The sequence below is a fragment of the Dermochelys coriacea genome, chromosome 11 (assembly GCF_009764565.3).
Source record: "Dermochelys coriacea isolate rDerCor1 chromosome 11, rDerCor1.pri.v4, whole genome shotgun sequence".
Lineage (NCBI taxonomy): Eukaryota > Metazoa > Chordata > Testudines > Dermochelyidae > Dermochelys > Dermochelys coriacea.
In genome coordinates, this window is record NC_050078.2 from 32840436 (window position 1) to 32862559 (window position 22124).

At 37.8% G+C, this 22124-nt stretch overlaps 1 protein-coding gene across 1 annotated transcript in view; it reads left to right on the forward strand.

Moving 5' to 3' along the window:
* Window positions 1–22124, forward strand: part of TANC1 (tetratricopeptide repeat, ankyrin repeat and coiled-coil containing 1) — a 212023-nt gene that overhangs the window by 97101 nt on the left and 92798 nt on the right. The window contains 3 exon segments of the mRNA XM_038421221.2: window positions 7681–7785; window positions 15154–15284; window positions 16127–16316. Of these exon segments, the coding sequence (XP_038277149.2) occupies window positions 7681–7785; window positions 15154–15284; window positions 16127–16316 (426 nt within the window).

Here is a 22124-nt window from a genome sequence, read left to right on the forward strand (position 1 = left end):
TATGCCTCTGCACGATGGACAGCAAGAATTCAGTTGGTTGAACTCGGAGTGCAAGATATATTTGGTAAGTCTTGTTAGCAATGGCGCTAGATAAGCCAAATGGGCAAGAATGTGGCCGTGGCGTCACCTCCCCACCCCACACAGTGCATGCTAAAGCAGTATTTAACCTTGACTGTAGGGAAATTCTACGATGCCACTCCCCCAAAATAAACTGACGCTGCTTATTGCTCTTGGTTCTGTTATCCTCTAGGACTGACATTTTTCAATTAAAAATTATTAATTTTAATGGGAATTGGACATCCATATCCCTCAGGCAGCTTGAAAATCTAAGCCCAAGAGTTAATGCTCTTTCTTAATATTCCATTCGTTAATGAGGGTAGAAGTTAGATTCATGGAAGAGATTTTGACAGAAGCATCCTTCATTCCTCTTTTGAAAATGGATTGTAAATTTACAGTAGAAGCCATTAAAAAGATTAACATTTGTCAACTGTTATGAAGAATTATCACACAGGTATGATAGCTATCTCCTTTTCAAAGTATAAAGAAAAATTGGTAATCTGAGATGCTGCTGCATGGTAAGTGTTGCCAAATGCTGACTCTGTAATTATGAAGTGCTACTTTTTTGCCAAATCTTTGGTAACTCACCCATTGCCTTTGATTGATTTGATTTTTTTTTTTAATATCAGTTGGTACATAAAGTTCAATTAATTTCCATAATACCCTAGGATGCATGTCATATGATGAGGCTGATCTATACACCTTAAAAGTTTACAAGTATGCTCATTTAATGGGGTCTTTCTTGCTTACTAATTGTTCAAACTTTTTCATATAAAGTTAGATTAATTTATAACAAGTGACTTTGAACACCAAACTTTGGAGCAGTTACTCTTCAGATTAGGGCTGTCAAGTGATTAAAAAAAATTCATTGTGATTAATTGCGTGATTAAAAAAATTCATTGTGATTAATTGCAATATTAAATAATAATATAATACTATTTATTTAAATATTTTTGGGTGTGTTCCAAATTTTCAAATGTATTGATTTTAATTACAACCCAGAATACAAAGTATACAGTGCTCACTTTATATTTATTTTTATTAAATATTTGCACTGTAAAAAAACAAAAGAAATAGTATTTTCCAATTCACCTCATACAAGTACGGTAGTGCGATCTCTTTATCATGAAATTGCAACTTATAAATGTAGGTTATTTTGTTACATAATTGCACTCAAAAACAAAACAATGTAAAACTTTAGAGCCTACAAGTCCACTCAGTCCTACTTCTTGTTCAGCAAATCACTTAGACAAACAAGTTTCAGAGTAGCAGCCATGTTAGTCTGTATTCGCAAAAAAGAAAAGGAGTACTTGTGGCATCTTGGAGACTAACAAATGTATTTGAGCATAAGCTTTCGTGAGCTACAGCTCACTTCATCGGATGCATTCGGTGGAAAATACAGTGGGGAGGTTTATATACACACGCACAGAGAACATGAAACAATGGGTTTTATCATACACACTATAAGGAGAGTGATCACTTAAGATGAGCTATTACCAGCAGGAAGGAGGGGGGGAAGGAGGAAAACCTTTTGTAGTGATAATCAAGGTGGTCCATTTCCAGCAGTTAACAAGAATGTCTGAGGAACAGTGGAGGGTAGGGTGGGGAGAGAAATAACATGGGGAAATAGTTTTACTTTAGGTAATGACCCATCCACTCCCAGTCTCTATTCAAGCCTAAGTTAATTGTATCCAGTTTGCAAATTAATTCCAATTCAACAGTCTCTCATTGGAGTCTGTTTCTGAAGTTTTTTTTTTTGTTGAAGGATAGCCACTCTCGGGTCTGTAATCTTGTGACTGGAGAGACTGAAGTGTTCTCCAACTGGTTTTTGAATGTTATAATTCTTGACATCTGATTTGTGTCCATTTATTCATTTACGTAGAGACTGTCCAGTTTGACCAATATACCTGGCAGAGGGGCATTGTTGGCACATGATGGCATATATCACACTGGTAGATGCGCAGGTGAACGAGCCTCTGATAGCGTGGCTGATGTGATTAGGCCCTATGATGGTGTCCCCTGAATAGATATGTGGACAGAGTTGGCAATGGGTTTTGTTGCAAGAATAGGTTCCTGGATTAGTGGTTCTGTTATGTGGCGTGTGGTTGCTGGTGAGTATTTGCTTCAGGTTGGGGGGCTGTCTGTAAGCAAGGACTGGCCTGTCTCCCAAGATCTGTGAGAGTGATGGGTAATCCTTCAGGATAGGTTGTAGATCCTTGATGATGCGTTGGAGAGGTTTTAGTTGGGGGCTGAAGGCGATGGCTAGTGGCGTTCTGTTATTTTCTTTGTTGGGTCTGTCCAGTAGTAGGTGACTTCTGGGTACTCTTCTGGCTCTGTCAATCTGTTTCTTCGCTTCAGCAGGTGGGTATTGTAGTTGTAAGAATGCATGAGATCTTGTAGGTGTTTGTCTCTGTCTGAGGGGTTGGAGCAAATGCGGTTATATCGTAGAGCTTGGCTGTATAGACAATGGATTGTGTGGTGTGATCTGGATGAAAGCTAGAGGCATGTAGGTAGGAATAGCGGTCAGTAGGTTTCTGATATAGGGTGGTGTTTATGTGACCATTGCTTATTAGCACCGTAGTGTCCAGGAAGCGGATCTCTTGTGTGGACTGGTCTAGGCTGAGGTTGATGGTGGGATGGAAATTGTTGAAATCATGATGGAATTCCTCAAGGGCTTCTTTCCCATGGGTCCAGATGATGAAGATGTCATCAATGTAGCACAAGTAGAGTAGGGGCATTAGGGGATGAGAGCTGAGGAAGCGTTGTTCTAAGTCAGCCATAAAAATGTTGGCATACTGTGGGGCTATGCGGGTACCCATTGCAGTGCCGCTGATTTGAAGGTATACATTGTCCCCAAATGTGAAATAGTTATGGGTGAGGACTAAGTCACAAAGTTCAGCCACCAGGTTTGCCGTGACATTATCGGGGATACTGTTCCTGATGGCTTGTAGTCCATCTTTGTATGCAATGTTGGTGTAGAGGGCTTCTACATCCATAGTGGCTAGGATGGTGTTTTTAGGAAGATCACTGATGGATTGTAGCTTCCTCAGGAAGTCAGTGGTGTCTCGAAGATAGCTGGGAGTGCTGGAAACCTGGAAATCCTGGACGCCCCATCATCTCAGGCATTGGCACCCTGACAGCAGGATTGTCTGGCTATGTAGACTCCCTCCTCAGGTCCTACGCTACCAGCACTCCCAGCTACCTAAAAGTGAAAAGAGGCATTTGTCTGGCACTGTTGTAGTCAGCATTGCAAGATATTTACATGCCAAATGTGCTAAAGATTCATATGTCCCTTAATGCTTCAGCCACCATTGCAGAGGACATGCGTCCATGATGATGATGGGTTCTGTTTGATAACAATCCAAAGCAGTGTGGACTGACACATGTTCATTTTCATCATCTGAGTCAGATGCCACCATCAGAAGGTAGATTTTCTTTTTTGGTGGTTTGGGTTCTGTAGTTTCTGCATCAGAGTGTTGTTCTTTTAAGACTTCTGAAATCATGCTTCACACCTCATCCCTCTCAGATTTTGGAAGGCACTTCAGATTCTTAAATCTTGGGTTGAATGCTGTAGCTACCTTTATAAATTTTACACTGGTACCTTCTTTGCGTTTTGTCAAATTTGCAGTGAAAGTGTTCTTAAAACGAACAATATGTGCTAGGTCATCATCCGAGACTGCTATAACATGAAATATATGGCAGAATGCAGCTAAAATAAAGTAGGAGATGTACAGTTCTCCTCCAAGGAGTTCAGTCCCAAATTTAATCTACACATTATATTTTTAACGAGCGTCATCAGCATGGAAGCATGTCCTCTGGAACGATAGCTGAAGCATGAAGAGGCATATGAATCTTTAGCCTTCTTCTATTCCACCCTTTCTTTAATCTAGTTTAGATAGATAAGGCTTCTACTTTCCTGATATGGAGCTAACTTGCGTCAGTTGAAACTAAAATATTCAAAGTTTTTCAGTATCTTAAATTTCTATGAAAGATGTACAAAAGATTAAAACCTGTTAAAATTCTGGTGTTTGCTGCATCTGCAGACCATCAAAACCTGTTCTAAATAGCACTTGAATAGTTCAGGTAATGTTGAAAACCAAGCATCCTCTGAATATTATTGTAGTTTCCATAAACGATAACTAACCTGTGCCCTTCCTTTTGCACAGCCTGGAGACTATATTCTAAGCAAAACCTTTATTTTCTCATCATTCCCAAAGCATGCTTTATTTGGTTGGGGCCTAGTTAGTTAAAGAGTAAAACAGCAGTAAAACAGGCTTCAGGGACACACTTATTTGAGTGTTTACTTGAAAATTAAATCTGTAATCCTAAAAATGAATAACGTGCCTTAAAGCAGTGATACTCAGACTTCAGCATTCAGGAGCCAAATTAGCAATCAACATTACACAAAAGAGCCACAGTAGTGTGAATTCATTGTTTAATTTACTATTCTATCTAATCTAATCTTAAAAATATTCTCAGAGTAAAATGACTGACCAAGTATTCTACAATTTGTTAATAACATAGTAAAAGCATCCTGATTGGTTAATAATTAAATCAATGTTTTTATATCGTGTAGTGTGAAGAGCTGCAGAAGGCGCATTAAAGAGCCTCTTCCAGCTCCCGAGCCTCTGTCTGAATATCACTGCCTTAGAGCAGTGGTTCTCAACTAGCGGTATATGTACTCCGGGATACTGAGAGATCTTCCAGGGTGTACATCAACTCGTCTAGATATTTGCCTAGTTTGTTTATTCCAACAAGGAATATAGTTACAAGATCACAATGCTGAGTTTTTTCTCTTACTATAAGTTTCTTGACAGGTTTCAGAGTAGCAGCCGTGTTAGTCTGTATTCGCAAAAAGAAAAGGAGTACTTGTGGCACCTTAGAGACTAACAAATTTATTAGAGCATAAGCTTTCGTGAGCTACAGCTCACTTCATCGGATGCATTTGGTGGAAAAATTTTAAATTTAAATTTTAAAAAGCTTATGCTCTAATAAATTTGTTAGTCTCTAAGGTGCCACAAGTACTCCTTTTCTATAAGCTTCTTGTTAGCTACAAGGATGGCTTAGTAAGTTGTAATATAAAACAGACTAAAATTCTATGAACATAAATTAGTATAAAAACTGTGTTTAAACACAATTTTGAAATTTCCTAAAAGGCTAGGGAAAAATTCTACTAGTCTGAAAGATAGTGGGCATAGAGGCCTAATTCTGCTAATCTTACTCATAATGAGTAGTACCAAACTCTGAATGTGAGAAAAGTGGCAGAATCTGGTCCATAATATCCCCATCTGCAAAGTTTATATGAAGAAAAGAATTGGTATAGATATAAATGATTGTTTGTTTTAAAAAAGTGGAATGTTTTGAATGCAGAGGCTTCTTTATTTGCTTTTATTGTTACGATGGTCTAATGTAGGTATTTCAAAAATAAGAATAAACAATTATGCAACCATTTCACCTTGGCCAGACTTCCAAGAAAGGAAAAATCTTCGTCAACTTCCATTATGGCAGTATGGGATTGGACAGAATCTGAGACTGTGATTGTCTAACTCCATAACACAATTGGAGGCTACTATCCAGGGAGGAAGGGAAAATGGAACTACTCAGGCAACCAGCTCTATCCAAGTCCTCCCCCAGACCCAGTAAATTGGACTCCTCTGACTGAAGAGTATAGCACCTCATCATGGCTCAAGCCCATGAAAAACACTGTCCCTTCCTGCAAATCATAGACTCTAGAATCATAGACTATCAGGGTTGGAAGGGACCTCAGGAGATCATCTTGTCCAACCCCCTGCTCAAAGCAGGACCAATCCTCAATTTTTGCCCCAGATCCCTAAATGGCCCCCTCAAGGATTGAACTCACAACCCTAGATTTAGCAGGCCAATGCTCAAACCACTTGTGGATTTTAGAAGTGGTTGTATGGATTACCTCAGTTACATGGAGAGTGTACACAGTGGTGGGAATATGAGAAGAGAATTTTGATAGTTTTTAGTATCTTGACTTTGCACTGGTATACATGCCAATACTCCCCGCCACTCCCCTGCCCCAGAATGTCCTGGGTTTCCAATATGATGTTTATAAATCTGTGTTTTGTTCAGTTTTTCTCCTTAAGTAAGTGTACTATATTTGCCACCTTAACTAAAGCTTCATAAAATTTTCTGTCTGAGGATATATAAATATAAGGCAGATGCTCACTTCAGTCCTGCAACATGTTGTGTTCAGGTACAGTAGTCTGTCTGCCTGTGCTATCTATTGTACTATTAAGACAAGAATTCAATCCTTCAACTTCCTATGTAGTGCATACTGTAGATAATGAAAAGCTGACTTGCATAATCACACATGTTATACTGCTGCCATAGTCTAGTGAGTTGAGAAGGAGTTCCAATATTAGCTTTGAATTTTGTCCTGTTGCAGGTATAGGTCAAACTTGTTAAATTTTTGCTACAAAACAAATATATTTTAATAGTTTTAATCTACCTGTCATTCTTAATGAATAGAAAATAAAGTTAAATCATTCACTGTAAAATTAGTGTGCTAAGCATTATAATTACAATAAATGTAAAATACATTAATCTGGAACAATTTTCTTCATAGAAGATCAAATTTATTTTAACAAACTCAGAATAGATATTTTTATAATGGTATTTTCTGTACAAGTGCACATGAACTGAAAATATTAGGGCTAAATAGATGGAGTTAATTTATGTTGGTTTAATATTACTAGTATTCTACTTTTAGTCAACCCTTAGATGGCAGCATTGTTCATTGTGTTGATATTTTTCTGACCAGAAAGTCTGTTGTTCATCTAATGTTTCCTGTAATTTTTAAATCTCATTTAGCAAAGTATACTCTCATTAATAATCTAAGAAAGAAAACATGAAGCTCAAACTAAGTGAGAATGTTTTAGGTTTCAATTTAATTCAAAATTTTTGTTCTGTATTTTTTTTTATGATGGTAAAAGGTAGTTTAAAATACCAGGTACAGATTGATTTAATTTTTAAGCAAGAGCTGGGAAAGCGGATGTCTTTATAAATGAGAAACGGCTGACAAGAAGATATTTTTCTCCCTCAATCTCACCTTCCCCTTGCAATCAGATTGTGCAGCAGTGATTGGATAAAATACCCAGAAATATAAAGTTGTTGGACTGAAGTATTCTGAGTGTTAGTGTTGCAAGTTGTCTGCTTACTGTAATCCTTGTCTCCTAGCTTCAGAGATATTAGAGTTATCTTTATACAGAGTTGGAAAATTTAAGTTCTGAATAGAGGAATCTAAGTCACCCTCTTTTTCCATACACTGGACACCTCTTCAGGAGCATCATAGCAAGCAAATTGCTTTTGTTTTCCACCAGAGTTTACATTCCAAACAGTGAGCGTGACTCAAGTTTTTCTTTCCTCAACGGACTGTAAAAGAGGAAGTGCAGCAGTTCGCTGGTCTTTATTATAGTAGCTGGCTCTGTGTGTGTGTGTGTGTGTGTGTGTGTGTGTGTGTGTGTGTGTGTGTGTGTGTGTGTGTGTAGTAGGTCCTCCTTTAGGCTTATTTAGATCTCTAAGGGTACACATTGTTCATTCTGAAACGTGCTTTCCATCTGGAAAAAATTAGACACACTAAATTTTTTCCTGCTGCAGGTCCAATCAGGAAGCCCAAGTACGTGGAAAGTCCCAGAGTGCCAGGAGATGTGGTGGTTGTACCATCGAGAAAAGTATCAGAGCCAACAGAACCCAATCAAAATGGTAAGAATGTATTTTCAGTGCTCTTTTATTTTATTTAATGGCTAGCTTTTCATTTTAAAGAGAGCTGGGCTATGCAATCATGGGACTTGAGTCTCTCTTGTAAGACTGTTTTGCACCATTAAATGCATTTGTAGTAAGGAGGAAGAGGTTTCCTGAAAAGATTGTGATCTTTCTAAAGTCTAAACTCTTGGAGCTATGTACCCTGTGAAGACAAAATTTGAATGTGAGGGTTGTGGGTCACTTCTTATGCTAGAGGCCTGCTTGAATTTTTCTGAATTTGTTTTTAAAAAGTTGATTCCAAGTGTATAGTTTTATATTGAATACAATACTGCTGTTAAAAAGTTAAGTGAAAGCTTGCAAAATAGTAGGGTAATATCAACAGATTTCTGTGTTGGCAAAGCTGGTAACAGATACCTCCCTCAAGTTAATTGGTATTCCTGAAAAGTTTCAAGTTCATAAAATTTGACCAGCACATAACAGTGTAGTTTCAATGAATGTCATATAGAGGAAAATTACACTCAAGTCAGTATGTAAGTATACATACTGTAATGAGCATTTCATATCCATTGTTGCATTTTTGATCAATTTACAGTTTTACTGACCTCATTAAGGTCATTACATATAATCAGTCCAGTTACAGTTGATGAAATCTATTTTTCTTGTGTTTCAATTTAAAAGGCATTCTTAGGTTTGAAAGGAATTTATTTTTAAAATAATGTTACTAATATTTATTATAATTTTATTCAATGAAAATAGACTGGTTGGTTATAGTTAGTTTTGCTTTGTGGTTCCATTTCTTCTTCTTCCAATGCTGCAATGATTGAGGTTGTTAAAACTTCAATGAGAGTGGTTAAAACCAAGCCCCCCAAAAAAAATTAGTGAAACTTTGGTAAAATATTCTGACCATTTGTGGATTTTTTTTGTTGTAAACCTACTTTAAAAAAAAAATCTTGTATTTGGGGACTAAAACTAACATTTTCTCAACGTTAAAAACAAAACCACTTTAAATAATTCACCTTTTTAACCTATTTATATTTCCAATTTAAATGCACCAGCAAAATCTGCATTGTTATATTTTACTTATAGTTAAGAATGGAAAAATTGGACACCTTTTTAATGGGCAGGACATCTCAGTAAATTGGCTTTTGGTTTCAGGTTTTTCTTTTTCTTTACAATCAACTAATGTGATCAGTCATCAAGCCATCTGATTGATTGACCAGCATATATCCTATTTGGTATAACACAGATAGTCTGGAAACACCTTGCCCTTCCTTAGCAGCCCTGTTAATAGATGCATAGAATACATTATTCTCCCTCATATCAAGTGCCACATCTAACAGTGATCCTCCATCTAGCAGAGTAAAGCCACATTCTCTGAGTGTTAGACAGAAACCTTACCAAAGATTAATGCTAAGCTCCCCACCATCTATGACTGAGCAGTATTTGCTGGGCTGAGGAGTTTAGAGACTCTTTCATCTGAGGTATAGCAGCAAATTTCACTACCACTTGACCGCAAGCCTGGAACAAAATACTATTTTTTAAAATAATCATGAATCACAGAAGGCAAAGGAATCCATCGTTATTAGATGCTCTATGACTGTTCTAATTGTTCTTGGGAAAAATTAAGGCTCTGAGGGCACTTGCTTTAAGGCCAATGGAAATTTAACAAAAAGGGATCATTGTAAATGTGGATTAGTTGTGGTCCAACACAATTAAACCTTAAATGACAATTGATAATAGCCAATGCATTTTGAAATCCATATATCATCTTTGAAGTTTCTGTGGGGTTAATTAATTCGGCTTTGTAAGACAAGTATCTAAATCTGACAAAGGTAGAAATAATTGGAACAGATATAATAATAAATTTGGGTTTAACACAAGTGGAAAAGCAGAATGAAGAAGTTGATTAACAAGAGAACCATTTCTTCTTTTTGTTGAAGTGTGGTTTTACTCTGTAATATTATTTTAAAAGTATTTGGAAGTTGCATGTTTCTGTCAGAGAAATGGCTATTCCAACTACCAGAGCTGAATATTTAATCTGCAGGCTGGCTTCTTTCCTGTCAGTCATCAACACCTATTGCAAAAGTTCTGGAAGCAAAAACCTGCTCTTCTACACCATGGCTTTCAATTCTATTTGAAGAACAAAAAAGAATAGCTTTTGACTCACCCTCCCAGCTAACTTCTGTTTGTCACTAAAGCAGCGGCAAATATGAGAGTGAATACACACAGAGAACAATTCTTTTTAACATAGTCATTTTTCCTACTAGAATTTTGCTTAAAATAACTGATGTTTAAAGTGATTTTTGCAAACTTAAAGTATAGCAACTTATATACGTTGTATTGAGATTTACTTGTAAATACATTGACATAATGGGCAATTAGTTATGTTCCAGGTTATGAGCTGTCACATACTGTATTCAATAGAGTTGCTGTCTTGACATATCAAGAGGTAACTTGGAAGATTAATTTGCCACATACTATTTATACAGGAGTTGTCCCTGACCACCGTTAGCTCCACCCCTGGTGGGCAACGGCAGGGCCCATTCTGCTCCTGTCTCTCTTCTAAGGGCTTTCACCTAGCTATGACATTTTCACAACCGTATCTTCCAAAGTCGTTAGTGACCAAACCCAGGGAGCATCCCCAGGGCACCTCTCCTTTGTTGGCAGACACCCATTTAAAATTGTGTGTGTGTATTCATGCATGTCCACATCCACTAATTTATATACATCAATTCACTACTCAGGTACGCTTTTATGCCAGCTCTTTCTTGGCTCTTTCGCAGATTTCCCAGCAGAGTTCTTGACCATAAATGCTAAATAGCGCCACCGTTTTCTGTTCTTGGAGAACAGCAACTGCAGGAGTTTTAAGGGACCTGGATCCCAAAAACCTGCACTGTCCTAAATCTCAGTTGTAATTGCTAAACAAGACCAACAAGGCCACACCACAGCTGAAGTCTTGTACTCAGTTATATAAAATCAATTCCGATCAGCACTTCATCTGTAATTAAAACATGCAAATTAGCAGAATATAACTGTCTTGAGTTCCTTTTGGTGAATGCAAGATCAACTACAAAAAAAACCAACCAGCACCATCCATGAACTGATTTTGGACAAGGCACCTGACATCTTTTGCGAAGACCTGGTTTAATGCCAGCACCAGCTCTGTTTAAACAGGTTAATAAATGCAACAAAAACCAAGAAGGATTTCAGAAGAAGCCAAAAGGGAAGGAGAATGGGATGGGGTAGTAGTTCTGTCCCCTTACAACCTCCTATGCAGCAAACACCCCAACCCAGAAACAAAATCCATTTGTATGTATTTACATGGGTGTGAAGTGAAAGGAGAAGAATTTAGGGCTCCTAATGGTTTACAGGCCTCTAGGTGAAGATTCCCGCCAGTTTCCTAAAGAAACTATTAGCCTGCAATTTACCATTGGAAACCCCAGGTTCGGCTTCTTGGCAACATACACATAAATGTATTTAGAGTATTCTTGCTGTTAATCTTGTTGTCCCACAAAGAAACAATGTATTTCATACAAGACCTCACTGGCCTGAAATCCAATGTGGGGCAAAGCCTCAGGGTTCAGCTGGACTGTTTGCTAATTTTGTATGACAGATAGCAACAGTATCAATTCTTTATGTCCTTTTTTCTGAGATGAGGATCTAGTAACAGAAATCCATGCAGTTGTCACTCCAGACTGAATTACAGCAATTCACATGTTTGGGGATCAGCACATTTTTTTTCTTGCCAATTCAAGGCCCTGATCCTGATTTCTTTTCATAGCTATCTAATGGCCAGGACACAGGTGCCTGAGCAAGCTCATCTCCATCTGTTGTCCTAAGAAAACAGGAATGATGCAGCTACAAAATCAAGCACAAAGGTGTGAGAGCTGAAGTTAGAGGGGTAAAGGGGGTTTATCTAGAACGATAAGATGTGAGTATTTTGGCTACTTTTAGGGCAAACTGCAAGATTTTCCTTTAAGATAAAGCTCTTACCACAATAAATACAGGGCTTTATATTAAAAGAAACCAAAATCAAACACTCAGAAAAATACCCCCAAAAGATTTTCCTAAAATCTGAGAGGGGTGAAGAATAGAAGTCCTACCATGGACCCAACAATGCAGATGTAATTTACCTGTGCAGCTTTTAGATGTGCCAGAGGTCATAGGTTCTCTAGAAACTAGAGATATTCAAAAAAGGGCCCTCGTCCCCTGGAAAACTTGAAACAAAACTGTTTTCCATGAAAAATGTCAACTTTTTAGTGAATTATCAAAAACCAAAATGTTTTGGCCAAAATTCTTTTGCATTTCGAGCCTTTGGATTTTTTTAAACAAAATATCAAACATTTCTACAGAAAGCACACTTTTCATGAATAAATTTGTTTAACCAGATTTCTGTTTAAAAACAGATATTTTTTTTTAATGTAAAATTTTCAACCAGCCCTGACAGAAACTCAAAGATTTCAATTCCTGGCTTCTCTAAGCAGATAAGAAGGCTGTCAGTTGTTGTGGTTATGTGTGGTAAATTATGGGCACATGTTTGTTGGGAAAGGGACAAAAACTGCTCCCCCTTTTTAAAAAAAAACCCAAAAACTATTACTACTTTTTCTGTTAAATTTAGGGAGGCACCACAAAGTAATAGTGTCTATGAAAAGCAAAATACTCATCTTCAGAATGGATTTGTTGAGGTTTATGCATTCGAGGCTTGTAATACTGAAAATAGTTTGACAGTGTCCACCTAATGCCTTCTGTTAATTGTCATGGTTAAAGTTCATTTACCTTTTTAATTGAAACTTGGCTTTCCTGTCAGAAATGTCATTACTGTATAATATTCAACAGCTATAAATTTGAGAGAAAAGCACTGCTTATACTCCAGCTGCATATAGAATCGAAATGAAATTGAAAAAAACTCTACATTTTGCATTCAAATCATACTAAGAAACACATACATGTGGAAATCCAAAGAATGTGTGATGAACTCTTGCTGTTATCTTAGTTACAGAAAAATGGTACTCTAATGTTGTTCACCTTACACATATCCTCTTCCCAATATCATTAAGGGAGAGTTAAATACTTAGATAATTCATCATGAAGCTTCAAATGAACTGAAACAATTACAAGAAATATATAAATTAGAAACAAACAGGTGTGTAAAGTATAGCTGTTGGGGGACTGGATGGTTCAATGCAGCTCAAGACAAAGTAAAATTTAGTTATTGCCTTCTGGGAAAACTGCTGAGCTGTACTTAATGTTGGGTGTTTTGACTGGTGCATCTAATTTGAAGCTGGAAATCAAAACTAATTTTGTGCTGTTTCCCTGCAAATGCCACTGAATGTCAGGTATGTCTTATACTGCAATTTGAGAAGTGTGTGCACTCTTCTCAAAGAGCACATTGAGGTGCAATTGGTGGTGTGAAACTAGAGGAAGATGATGACAAAGTAGGTCTGGTACCGAAATAATCCATTTCTTCTTTTTGGTAATGTACAAGGCTCAGAGATGAGGCTTATCTTTATTTCTGGCCTCATTTGGGATACATTAGTCAGTCAGTGCACCAGGACTTGAAGTGCAGCTCAGCAACTTCTTCCTGTCTCAAGAGATGGCAATATAACACAGTTTAAATTTAAAATGATACATTTTGGCTTCAAAAACTATCAAATAAACAGGTCTTGTGATTTGTGTTTGCATAAATTGATGTATTTGTGCATTCATGTTGAACATCTTTGAGCATCTGATCGTCCTCCGTAAATTTAAGTGCAGAGGGCAGCCTGCTTTCTTATAAGAATCCTTTAACTGTCTCCAGATCCTCCCTAGTGTGCTTCACCAGCTAGGAAGGGATCCTTATTCTATTAATGTGTTCAAGTCACTTATTCTTTGTGTTTTTTCCATCTGTAAACTTGGGTATAATGATGTTGGCTCTAAGTAAGCACTGTACACTGAGTACACTGAGAAACTCGGCTAAAGAAGTCTGGGTTTTTACACAGTCCTCCTCTGACACTATTGTCGGAAGATTGAGGGTGGAGGCCCCGTCCTCTGATTTGATCAAATCTTCTCTCCAAAGAAAGATGAAAAGATATTGCAGCATGGAACTGCTAGAACCCTCTGACTGCACGTAATCCAGAACAAGCAGGCTGCATAATCCAAGCGGTTTAGTTGGATAGCTCTTTGTCTTCATGATGGAAGAAGCCAGAGAAAATCTTAGCCTTCACCAATGCATGTGTGCCCCCAACCTGGTCTCTGTTTAGAGCTCCTGATTGGATTTGGAACAGGTTACCTTCCGCTAATGCATTTGAGCAGTAGCCTGGATCATTAACTCTCTCAATCCTTGATAAATTAAGTTTTTGCACCTAAGCAGTTGGATGCCACAGTTTTTTGAATTGACAATAGAGAACTATATTATGTACAATGTTGGTTTGAGGAGGGGAGTTTTTGTAGTTGGCTGGTGACTGGGCTGTTAATAGCTGAGAAGACATGGGGAAGTGGTTTGAGGTTGTGTGATTAGCATATCGGCTAGATATTTTTCCTTATCAACAATGAAACAATGAACAATTTGGACATTTTAAAAATAGTATTTTTAGATTTTGGCATTTACACCCTATTTAGATGAAAGCTACCTGTATTAGAGCTTATTGTTCCACTCCATCTGCAAACTTGGGAAGAAAAGACTGCACTGATTACATTCAATTATTTTAAAAGTTTTCTTTGCAGTCATAAGGTCTAGAAACTTGAAAACTTAAGGTTAGATTCTGGAGCACAATTATGCAATGAGAGAGATTCTGCAACAAATTGTTCATGCACTGAATGCAATAAGGTACCACAAAAATGTTTGTTGTTTTTGTTGTTATATCTGTAGTTGAGACTGCAAACGGTTTCATTAGTAACCTCTGTTTTTATACACACAACTTTCCAGAATACTGCTATTAAAAATTATTGGAATGGAGTTATAATCTTATATGAACCTTCACAAACACAAGGTTTAACTATACTTGGAAATGATGTTGAATTTTATCCTGTTTACACTAACACAATGTCAAACACATTAGACAGTAGACATGAACTGTTGTGTTTAAAATGCTCTCAGCTAGTTGTGACTAACACTAGGTTATTGATTACTGAACATATCTTACAAATCAGATAAAAATGCAAATGAACATAAGAGAAATCTACCTTTTAAAGCTTATTAGACAAAAAAGTAAGACATTTGTCTACTGCACCTATTACATTCAGTTAACTAAAATCTTGCAGATAGAAAAATCCGTGTTGAGATTTGATTGCAGTCTTTTAATTTTTTATTTATTTTTTTACCTCTAGCAACAGTTTCCAGGTATAATACTGTAATTCTTCATCAAAGTTCAATCTTTTATTTTGGTACAGGAGGAAAGCCTGATAAAGAATCAAACTGTTCACCTGCAGCACAGGAACTGATGACAAGATTGGGATTTTTACTGGGAGAAGGGATCCCAACCTCTGGACAGATAATTGTAGAAGAAAAAAATGAAACCATGGTATGATAAAAGAACATAACCTTAACTCTCATTCTAACTCTAAGATAAGAACCATTTCCCTAAGAGTTAATTGCAGTTATTTGATATTTAACAAAACACTTTTGACTGTATTCATAGAAACGAATGTCATGGAACTTGTAGATTAATCAGAACTGTAGAGATTTTTTAATTGTGAGATTTTTTAAAAAATAATTGGCTTATACAGTCAATTTTAGAATGATTTGTTAGGGGAAAATGTTAGTAATGGTTAAAATAACAGATCTTGTGATGGGGCACACACTCTCCCCACCCCCACCCCCTGTTGAGCCCTGTTTCACTTCTGCTTTGTCATGTCTGTGTTTGGAAGCAGTGAGGGGAGAGGAATGTGAGGCTGATGTCCTAACTCTCTCTACAAGAATGTCATGTATTGACTGGTGGCTATTGGGTGATCTCAGTCTTTATGCTTATCCCAGGCCTCCTAAATCTTATAGCATCAACTTAGGTTTCAATGGTGGTTAAGTGTGAGCAAGACAACGATCCCAGAGTTTAAATGGAGAGAATGAATAAAGCATTTGTTTTCAGCAAAATGTCTAAAAGAAAGGAAATCTGCCTAGCAGCAAATGTTTCCTTGAACAATGTGTTTCTCCTTTATTTTTTCAAAATCATTACTTTTGAAAGAGTATTTTAGGAATGTGTCCCTGAATCTCCCAAATCACTGAGAATAAAATGTAGGAATTAAAGTTGTGCACAGAAATGGGTTCTTCAGGTTTTGTCATCCTTCTATTTCATCTCAGTAATTCTAATGTTCAAGAAATGATGTGCTGTCTTCTGTGCAGTAATTGTTTGTTTCATTCATGTTGTAGTGCACAGTAACCAGTCAAGGAGTCAGCCCCTGCTCTACACTAACAAGCAGCACTACGTCACCCAGCACTGATAGTCCCTGCTCAACTCTGAATAGCTGTATTGGCAAAACAGCAGCTAATAAAAGTAGTCCCTGTGGGACCATTAGCAGCCCTAGCTCCACACTGGAAAGCAAGGACAGTGGAATTATAGGTAAGCAACGGAATTCTTAGTAATATAAAAACTTAATGGATATCTTCTCTTGTTGTTTAGTGTTTATATATAGATAGAAGGACCAGACCACAAGATATTCTCCTGTCTAATTCAACTTAATAGTTTGAGTATGCTTTCCTATGCTTGAGAGGATTTAAAAGTGCTGCTCTTTCTCTAACAGCATTGTCGTTCAGGTGTGCATTTTCACCTTTTCCTGTTCATGTTTCTAATACCCCTTATTTCTTTTTCTTTATCCCTCTTAGTTTTCTCTTCAGTTCTTTCTCTGTTTTCTAATAACTGCCTCCACTTCTACCCTCCCCTTGTCGTTGTCTTCTTCTTGGTATGTGCTTCTGCACAGTAGTGTTTTGCCATGGTGATGCCCAGAGTTGTTTCAAACCAGTCTGTTAGCTTCCAACCAAAAAGTATTTAGTATTGCTGATACAGGGAAGTGCTGCTGTACTGTTCATGAGCACGGTCAGATCATGCTAATTAAAAACAATGCAGGTTTTTCCAACATTAATGGGTATGGAAGGAGGATTTAAACAGGGTGACAAGGGACAAGTGAAATTCTGGTGATCCTCCACAAAATGGATAACTTTGGGCAAGAGGGAATGTAGAGGCCCCACAGTTATTCACAGCATGGGAGGAGCATCTCTCTAGTGAAAGCTGCCTTCACAGTAAAAGTCAAGGATTAATTTCTTTACCATTGCTAGATACCTTAATATTTAAATAAGGATATGTGTGTTAAGGGAAAATGCAAGCTCTGGGCCTTTGTGTATTCCATCTTCTTTTTCTGCCCTCTGTCCTGAAGAGCTTAGTCTTATTTTTCTGTCTTGTATATAGGGGCCTACCAAATTCATGGTCCATTTTGGTCAATTTCAGGGTCATAGGATTTTAAAAATAGTAAATTTCATGATTTTGGCTATTTAAATCTGAAATTTCACAGTGTTGAAATTGTAGGGGTCCTGACCCAAAATGGAGTTGTGGGACAGTCACAAGGTTATTGTAGGGAGGGTTGTGCTACTGCTACCCTTACTGCTGCAGGCAGTGGTGCTGCCTTCAGAGCTGGAAAATGGGAGAGCGGAGGCTGCTGGCCAGGCGCCTAGCTCTGAAGGTAGAGCCACTGCCAGCAGCAGCACAGAAGTAAGGATGGCATGGTATGCTATGGTATGGTATTGCCACCCTTACTTGTGCGCTGTTGCCTGCAGACCTGGGCCCTCAGCAGCTTCCACGCTCCAGCTGTCCAGCTCTGAAGGCAGCACAGAGCTAAGGGTGGTTATACGACGACCCCCCCACCTCCCAAATAGCCATATGACCCCCCCATATGACCACCCCCTCACTCCCCCCACCCCCCACAACTCCCTTTTGGGTCAGGACCCCCAATATGAGAAACGCTGGTCTCCCCCATGAAATTGGTATAGTATAGGGTAAAAGTGCACACAAGACCAGATTTCATGGTCTGTGACACATTTTTGGTGGCCATGAATTTGGTAGGGCCCTACTTATATAGCACTGAGCGTACTGATGCTTGGCAGAAACACGTAATGCAAACAGTCTTGCGAAATATTTGTCATTATTTCAGTACCTCCATTTAGAGAACTGACTGGTGAATCCCTGAGTGCAGGCTGCTGTCTTAGTGTTAGTTCCCAGCAGGGTCCCGAGTAAAATGGAAAGGACATCTTTCGTGTTAAACAAAACTTGAATGGAGCCAACTTCAGAGCTGTTGTAAAAATGGGGTTTGTTTCTTATGTTAGTTAGTAGTTAAACCACCTGTTAACTCATTAACTAATTAAGCCCTTTAAAAATTATTAATTTCTATCATGACTGCTAAATTTACCTACAATAAGAAAACAAACATAAAATATCCCCTTAATTTGAAGCCACAATGCTTTCCCTGTTCCAATGCCTTCTAACTGGAAAAGTGACCTTTCAGTTCTACTTAAAATCAGTCAGTTGTCAAGATGACAGCTTCTTATTTGATTTGTGTAAGGCACTAAACATTTTTAGTAATCTCTGTATATAAAGATTAGAACATTTTATTATAACGAATATGTGATGCTGCCAGACCAGGTGCCATGCTAATTCTCTTGTGTATACGTTCTTCAAAGTGATTGTTAAATTTATAGGAGTGTATTTGGCGTTTAAACTTCATGAAAACTAGTAGGATGTTACTTGCATTGTTTTCATTTATCTGTATCCTGTTATAATGTAGTAGCAAACATTTACATTGTGTATACCCCTGTAACTTAATAACCCATCAAACAAAGCATCAAACAAGAAAGAATCATTGAGGAATGCAAGTGAAGAACTTTAACAGAAAATTGCTAATTTCAAAGCAAGTGGTCAGGAGTCGAAGACTCAAAAATGCATCCTCATTCTCCATCATCAAAGGAAAAGCCCATGTGGGTAGTGGTCTTGTCAGCTTGTTTTCTGTGAGAAGAAGCTATAAATATGGATTCAGGGAAAGATCCTTCATCTCTGGACTGTTTGGACTCTTAGAGGGAAGTGTACCAGATGCAAAGCAGAGATCCCCAGAGACAATCTGGAAACCCTGAAGAGACTTTTGAGAAACTGATAGTTTATTACGTCACTGCCACCATTTGGAATTACAAACTGTGATACACCTGTGTATATGTTTTACCTGCTTTAACCTCTCAATAATGCTACTTACTTTTATTAGCTAATAAACCTTTAGTTTACTATAGAGTTGGCTACCAGTGTTGTCTTTGGAGTAAGATCTAGAGTGCCAATTGATCTGGGGTAAGTGACTAGATTCTTGGGACTGGGAGCAACCTGATGTGGTGTGATTTTTGGTTTAAGTGACCTTTTATCACAAAGTCTAGTTTGTCCGGGTGGCAAGATAGACAAGAGAGTCTAAGCAGACTGTCAGTGACTCCATGATAAAACTGATATAATGATTGAGAAGTTCACGTTTGTTACTGGCTTGTGAAATCTAATTCTAGAACACACAAACAGTTTGGGATGTCTGCCCTGTTTTCTGACAGCTTGCCCTGAGGTAGGCACTCACAGTCGTGAGCCATTCCAGACATCATGACAGATTGGTCTAGTCGTAACAGGATTCACATACCATAGGCCAGTTAGCCTTAAAGATCGTAACTCAACACTGTTAAAAGTTAAAACTCTCAATATCAAATTTAAAGAGTTAAAGTTTAGTTACAATGAGTGGATCAGAATCATATAAGAGTCTTGACACAAAAGACCTTTTAAAAAATGTGTAAAAATAGGGGAACATCCCATAAAAAGAGACTCAGACCAGGAACTGAGAGCTTTGCTCCCTGACTTTGACCAGAGAGCAGGGTCTGAGCATCCCCATACTCTAGATGCCACAGAGACCGCTGCAAGAAAACTGGTTTGGCTGAGGCACCTGGAAGCCAAGAAAGAATGTGAGCATGAAATAAGGATGAGGGAACTCCGGACCAAAGAGACAAAAGAAACAGAGGAAGCTGAGGAGAGAGCCTACCAAAGACACTGACACTGACATTGATATGGAAGCCCACCAAAGACACACGGAGCAGCTAGTAGCTGAGAACAAAGTGCATGCCCTGAAGCTCAAAGTCCTGGAGCAACAAAAGAAGCAGCCTCAGACTGTGAGTACATCCCCTCTCAACAGCAGGGAGTGGGAGAAAGCCTGCCCAATTTATCAAGAGAATGACTGCATTGAGCAGTTCCTACCCACCTTTGAGAGACTGTGTGGGATCCAGAGGATGGATGCCTGTCCTCTTAACCCAGTCACCTGGGTAAGCCAGATAAGTTTTTAACTATATGGAGGAGACTGATGCTAAGGTGTATAAGAAATTTTGAAAAAATGTATTGAAGAGGTCTTCGTCTCTGAGCCCTATCAGTTCAAGCAAATAACCTAAGTATTCCAAGGTCTACAGTTAGTCAGAAAGTCAGTGACATGCAGTGTAGTAAAGAGGGCTACAGTCACCACCTTTTGCTGATGGAAAGAATTTCAGATAAATGTATTCCTTCTTTCTACCATTATGAAGTTTTTGCTGATTTCCACTCTGGGATCTAGTGATGATAATACGCTCTTCTGTAGCACATTTCATTTTGCAGTTTGACCATTCAGCTATTTTAGCATTTCATAGCAAAATGGAGGAATAAAAGGTAGTAATCATGCCTTAGTAATCTATTTTAGTGTGGTATTTCAGAAACGGATAGTCTTCCTGAGAACATGTTGTCTTAAGATAGTTAGCAAAATTGTCCTCCAGTCCCTTATCATGTGTCAAGTGACGTGCATATCTTGGAAGAGAGATTTTTTATTTGCTGGTTTCAGAATAGCAGCCGTGTTAGTCTGTATACATAAAAAGAAAAGGAGTACTTGTGGCACCTTAGAGACTAACGAATTTAATTTATTTTGTGAGCTCACGGAAGCTTAGGCTCTAATAAATTTGGTAGTCTCTAAAGTGCCACAGGTACTCCTTTTCTTTTTTCTATTTGCTGTCACATAAGTTAGAAGAAGGAAAAGAATACATTAATAATTGTATTCTCCCTTTCTCTGACTTTTTCAGCATTGTGCCGCCTTCTACCTTGGAGATAGGTCAATTTTAAAATAAATCTGGGGCTCAGAATTTCTCAAAACCAAGCATCTGCAGCTGATAAGAGGGAAACTCCATTGTGACTCTTAAATATTACTTATTGTAAACATTAAGTGGATTTTTTTACTTTTCGCTTTAGAAAATTATATGAACTCATTTCACAACTGTTAGTAGAGGTCACTGTTAGCCGGAAGTTTAATTGATTAAGCTTTAGGATACTCCTGTGAGGTAAAGTAGGTAAGTATTTTACCCTGTTACCTATCTGTTAAACTGAGTCAGAGAGGTTGTCGCTAGCCTAAGGTCATACATCGAGTCATTAGCAGAGCTGAGGGTCAATATAAAAGCTTTGTCAATATAAAAGTGCTTATAGCAATATAGCTAGTTCAGGAAATGATGTAAGCTACACCAGTATAAGGCATCTTTATGCTGGTGTAACTATTTTGGTTTAAAAACAAAAAACCCCACACTTCCAACTTGAAAAAGCTTGACTGGTAAAACTGTTAAGTGTAGACCAAGTCTTGGGTTCTTCTGGTAGACACTCCTTGCCAAAGTCTGAAAATTTTTATAGCTTCTGTAAGATAGTGGTAAATAACTATATCCAGTTGTTAAAAAGTTAGTCATTTTTATTTGAAATTTTCACTTGACTAGGGTTTTCAAATAAATGATTGCGCTGCTCACTGAATGCTCAACATTTTAGATGTATTTTATTGAAAAAAATTGATTTTGCCAATTGTTTAAGGGCTATGCGCCATATTAATTCACTAATAATTTAAGAGCTATTTAAGTTAATAAGTGACATTCATTTGGCAAAATTTGGCCCTAACAATGGACTTAAATTACCCTAATTTTGTGCCGGCATGAGTTCTTAATTTCCCCCCCCCCCTTGGAAATAACAAAAAGTCTAGATTTTAGAAAACCAGACAACTGCTTACTCTGGTAAGTGAGATGGGGTTTCCCACTCTCAATTCACATTTCATACCTTGGCATAATTTCCTTTCTTTTAAAAGGAGCCTCTTCCAGTTATAACTGATTTCATTAAAGCAATTGTCTCTTCCTCAGTGAGGTTAGGGAACACACCTCAAATGGAAGTTTTGACACCACTTCCTATAAAAATTTTAGAGAGATATTATAGAGTTCTATTTAAGTCTCTTATGGACTCCACTATTAAAATTTATACTGTCAAAATTATCTTAATTATAGCCTCACCTACATCATTTTTTTTCTGTTTATTGTTGTGGCTGTACAG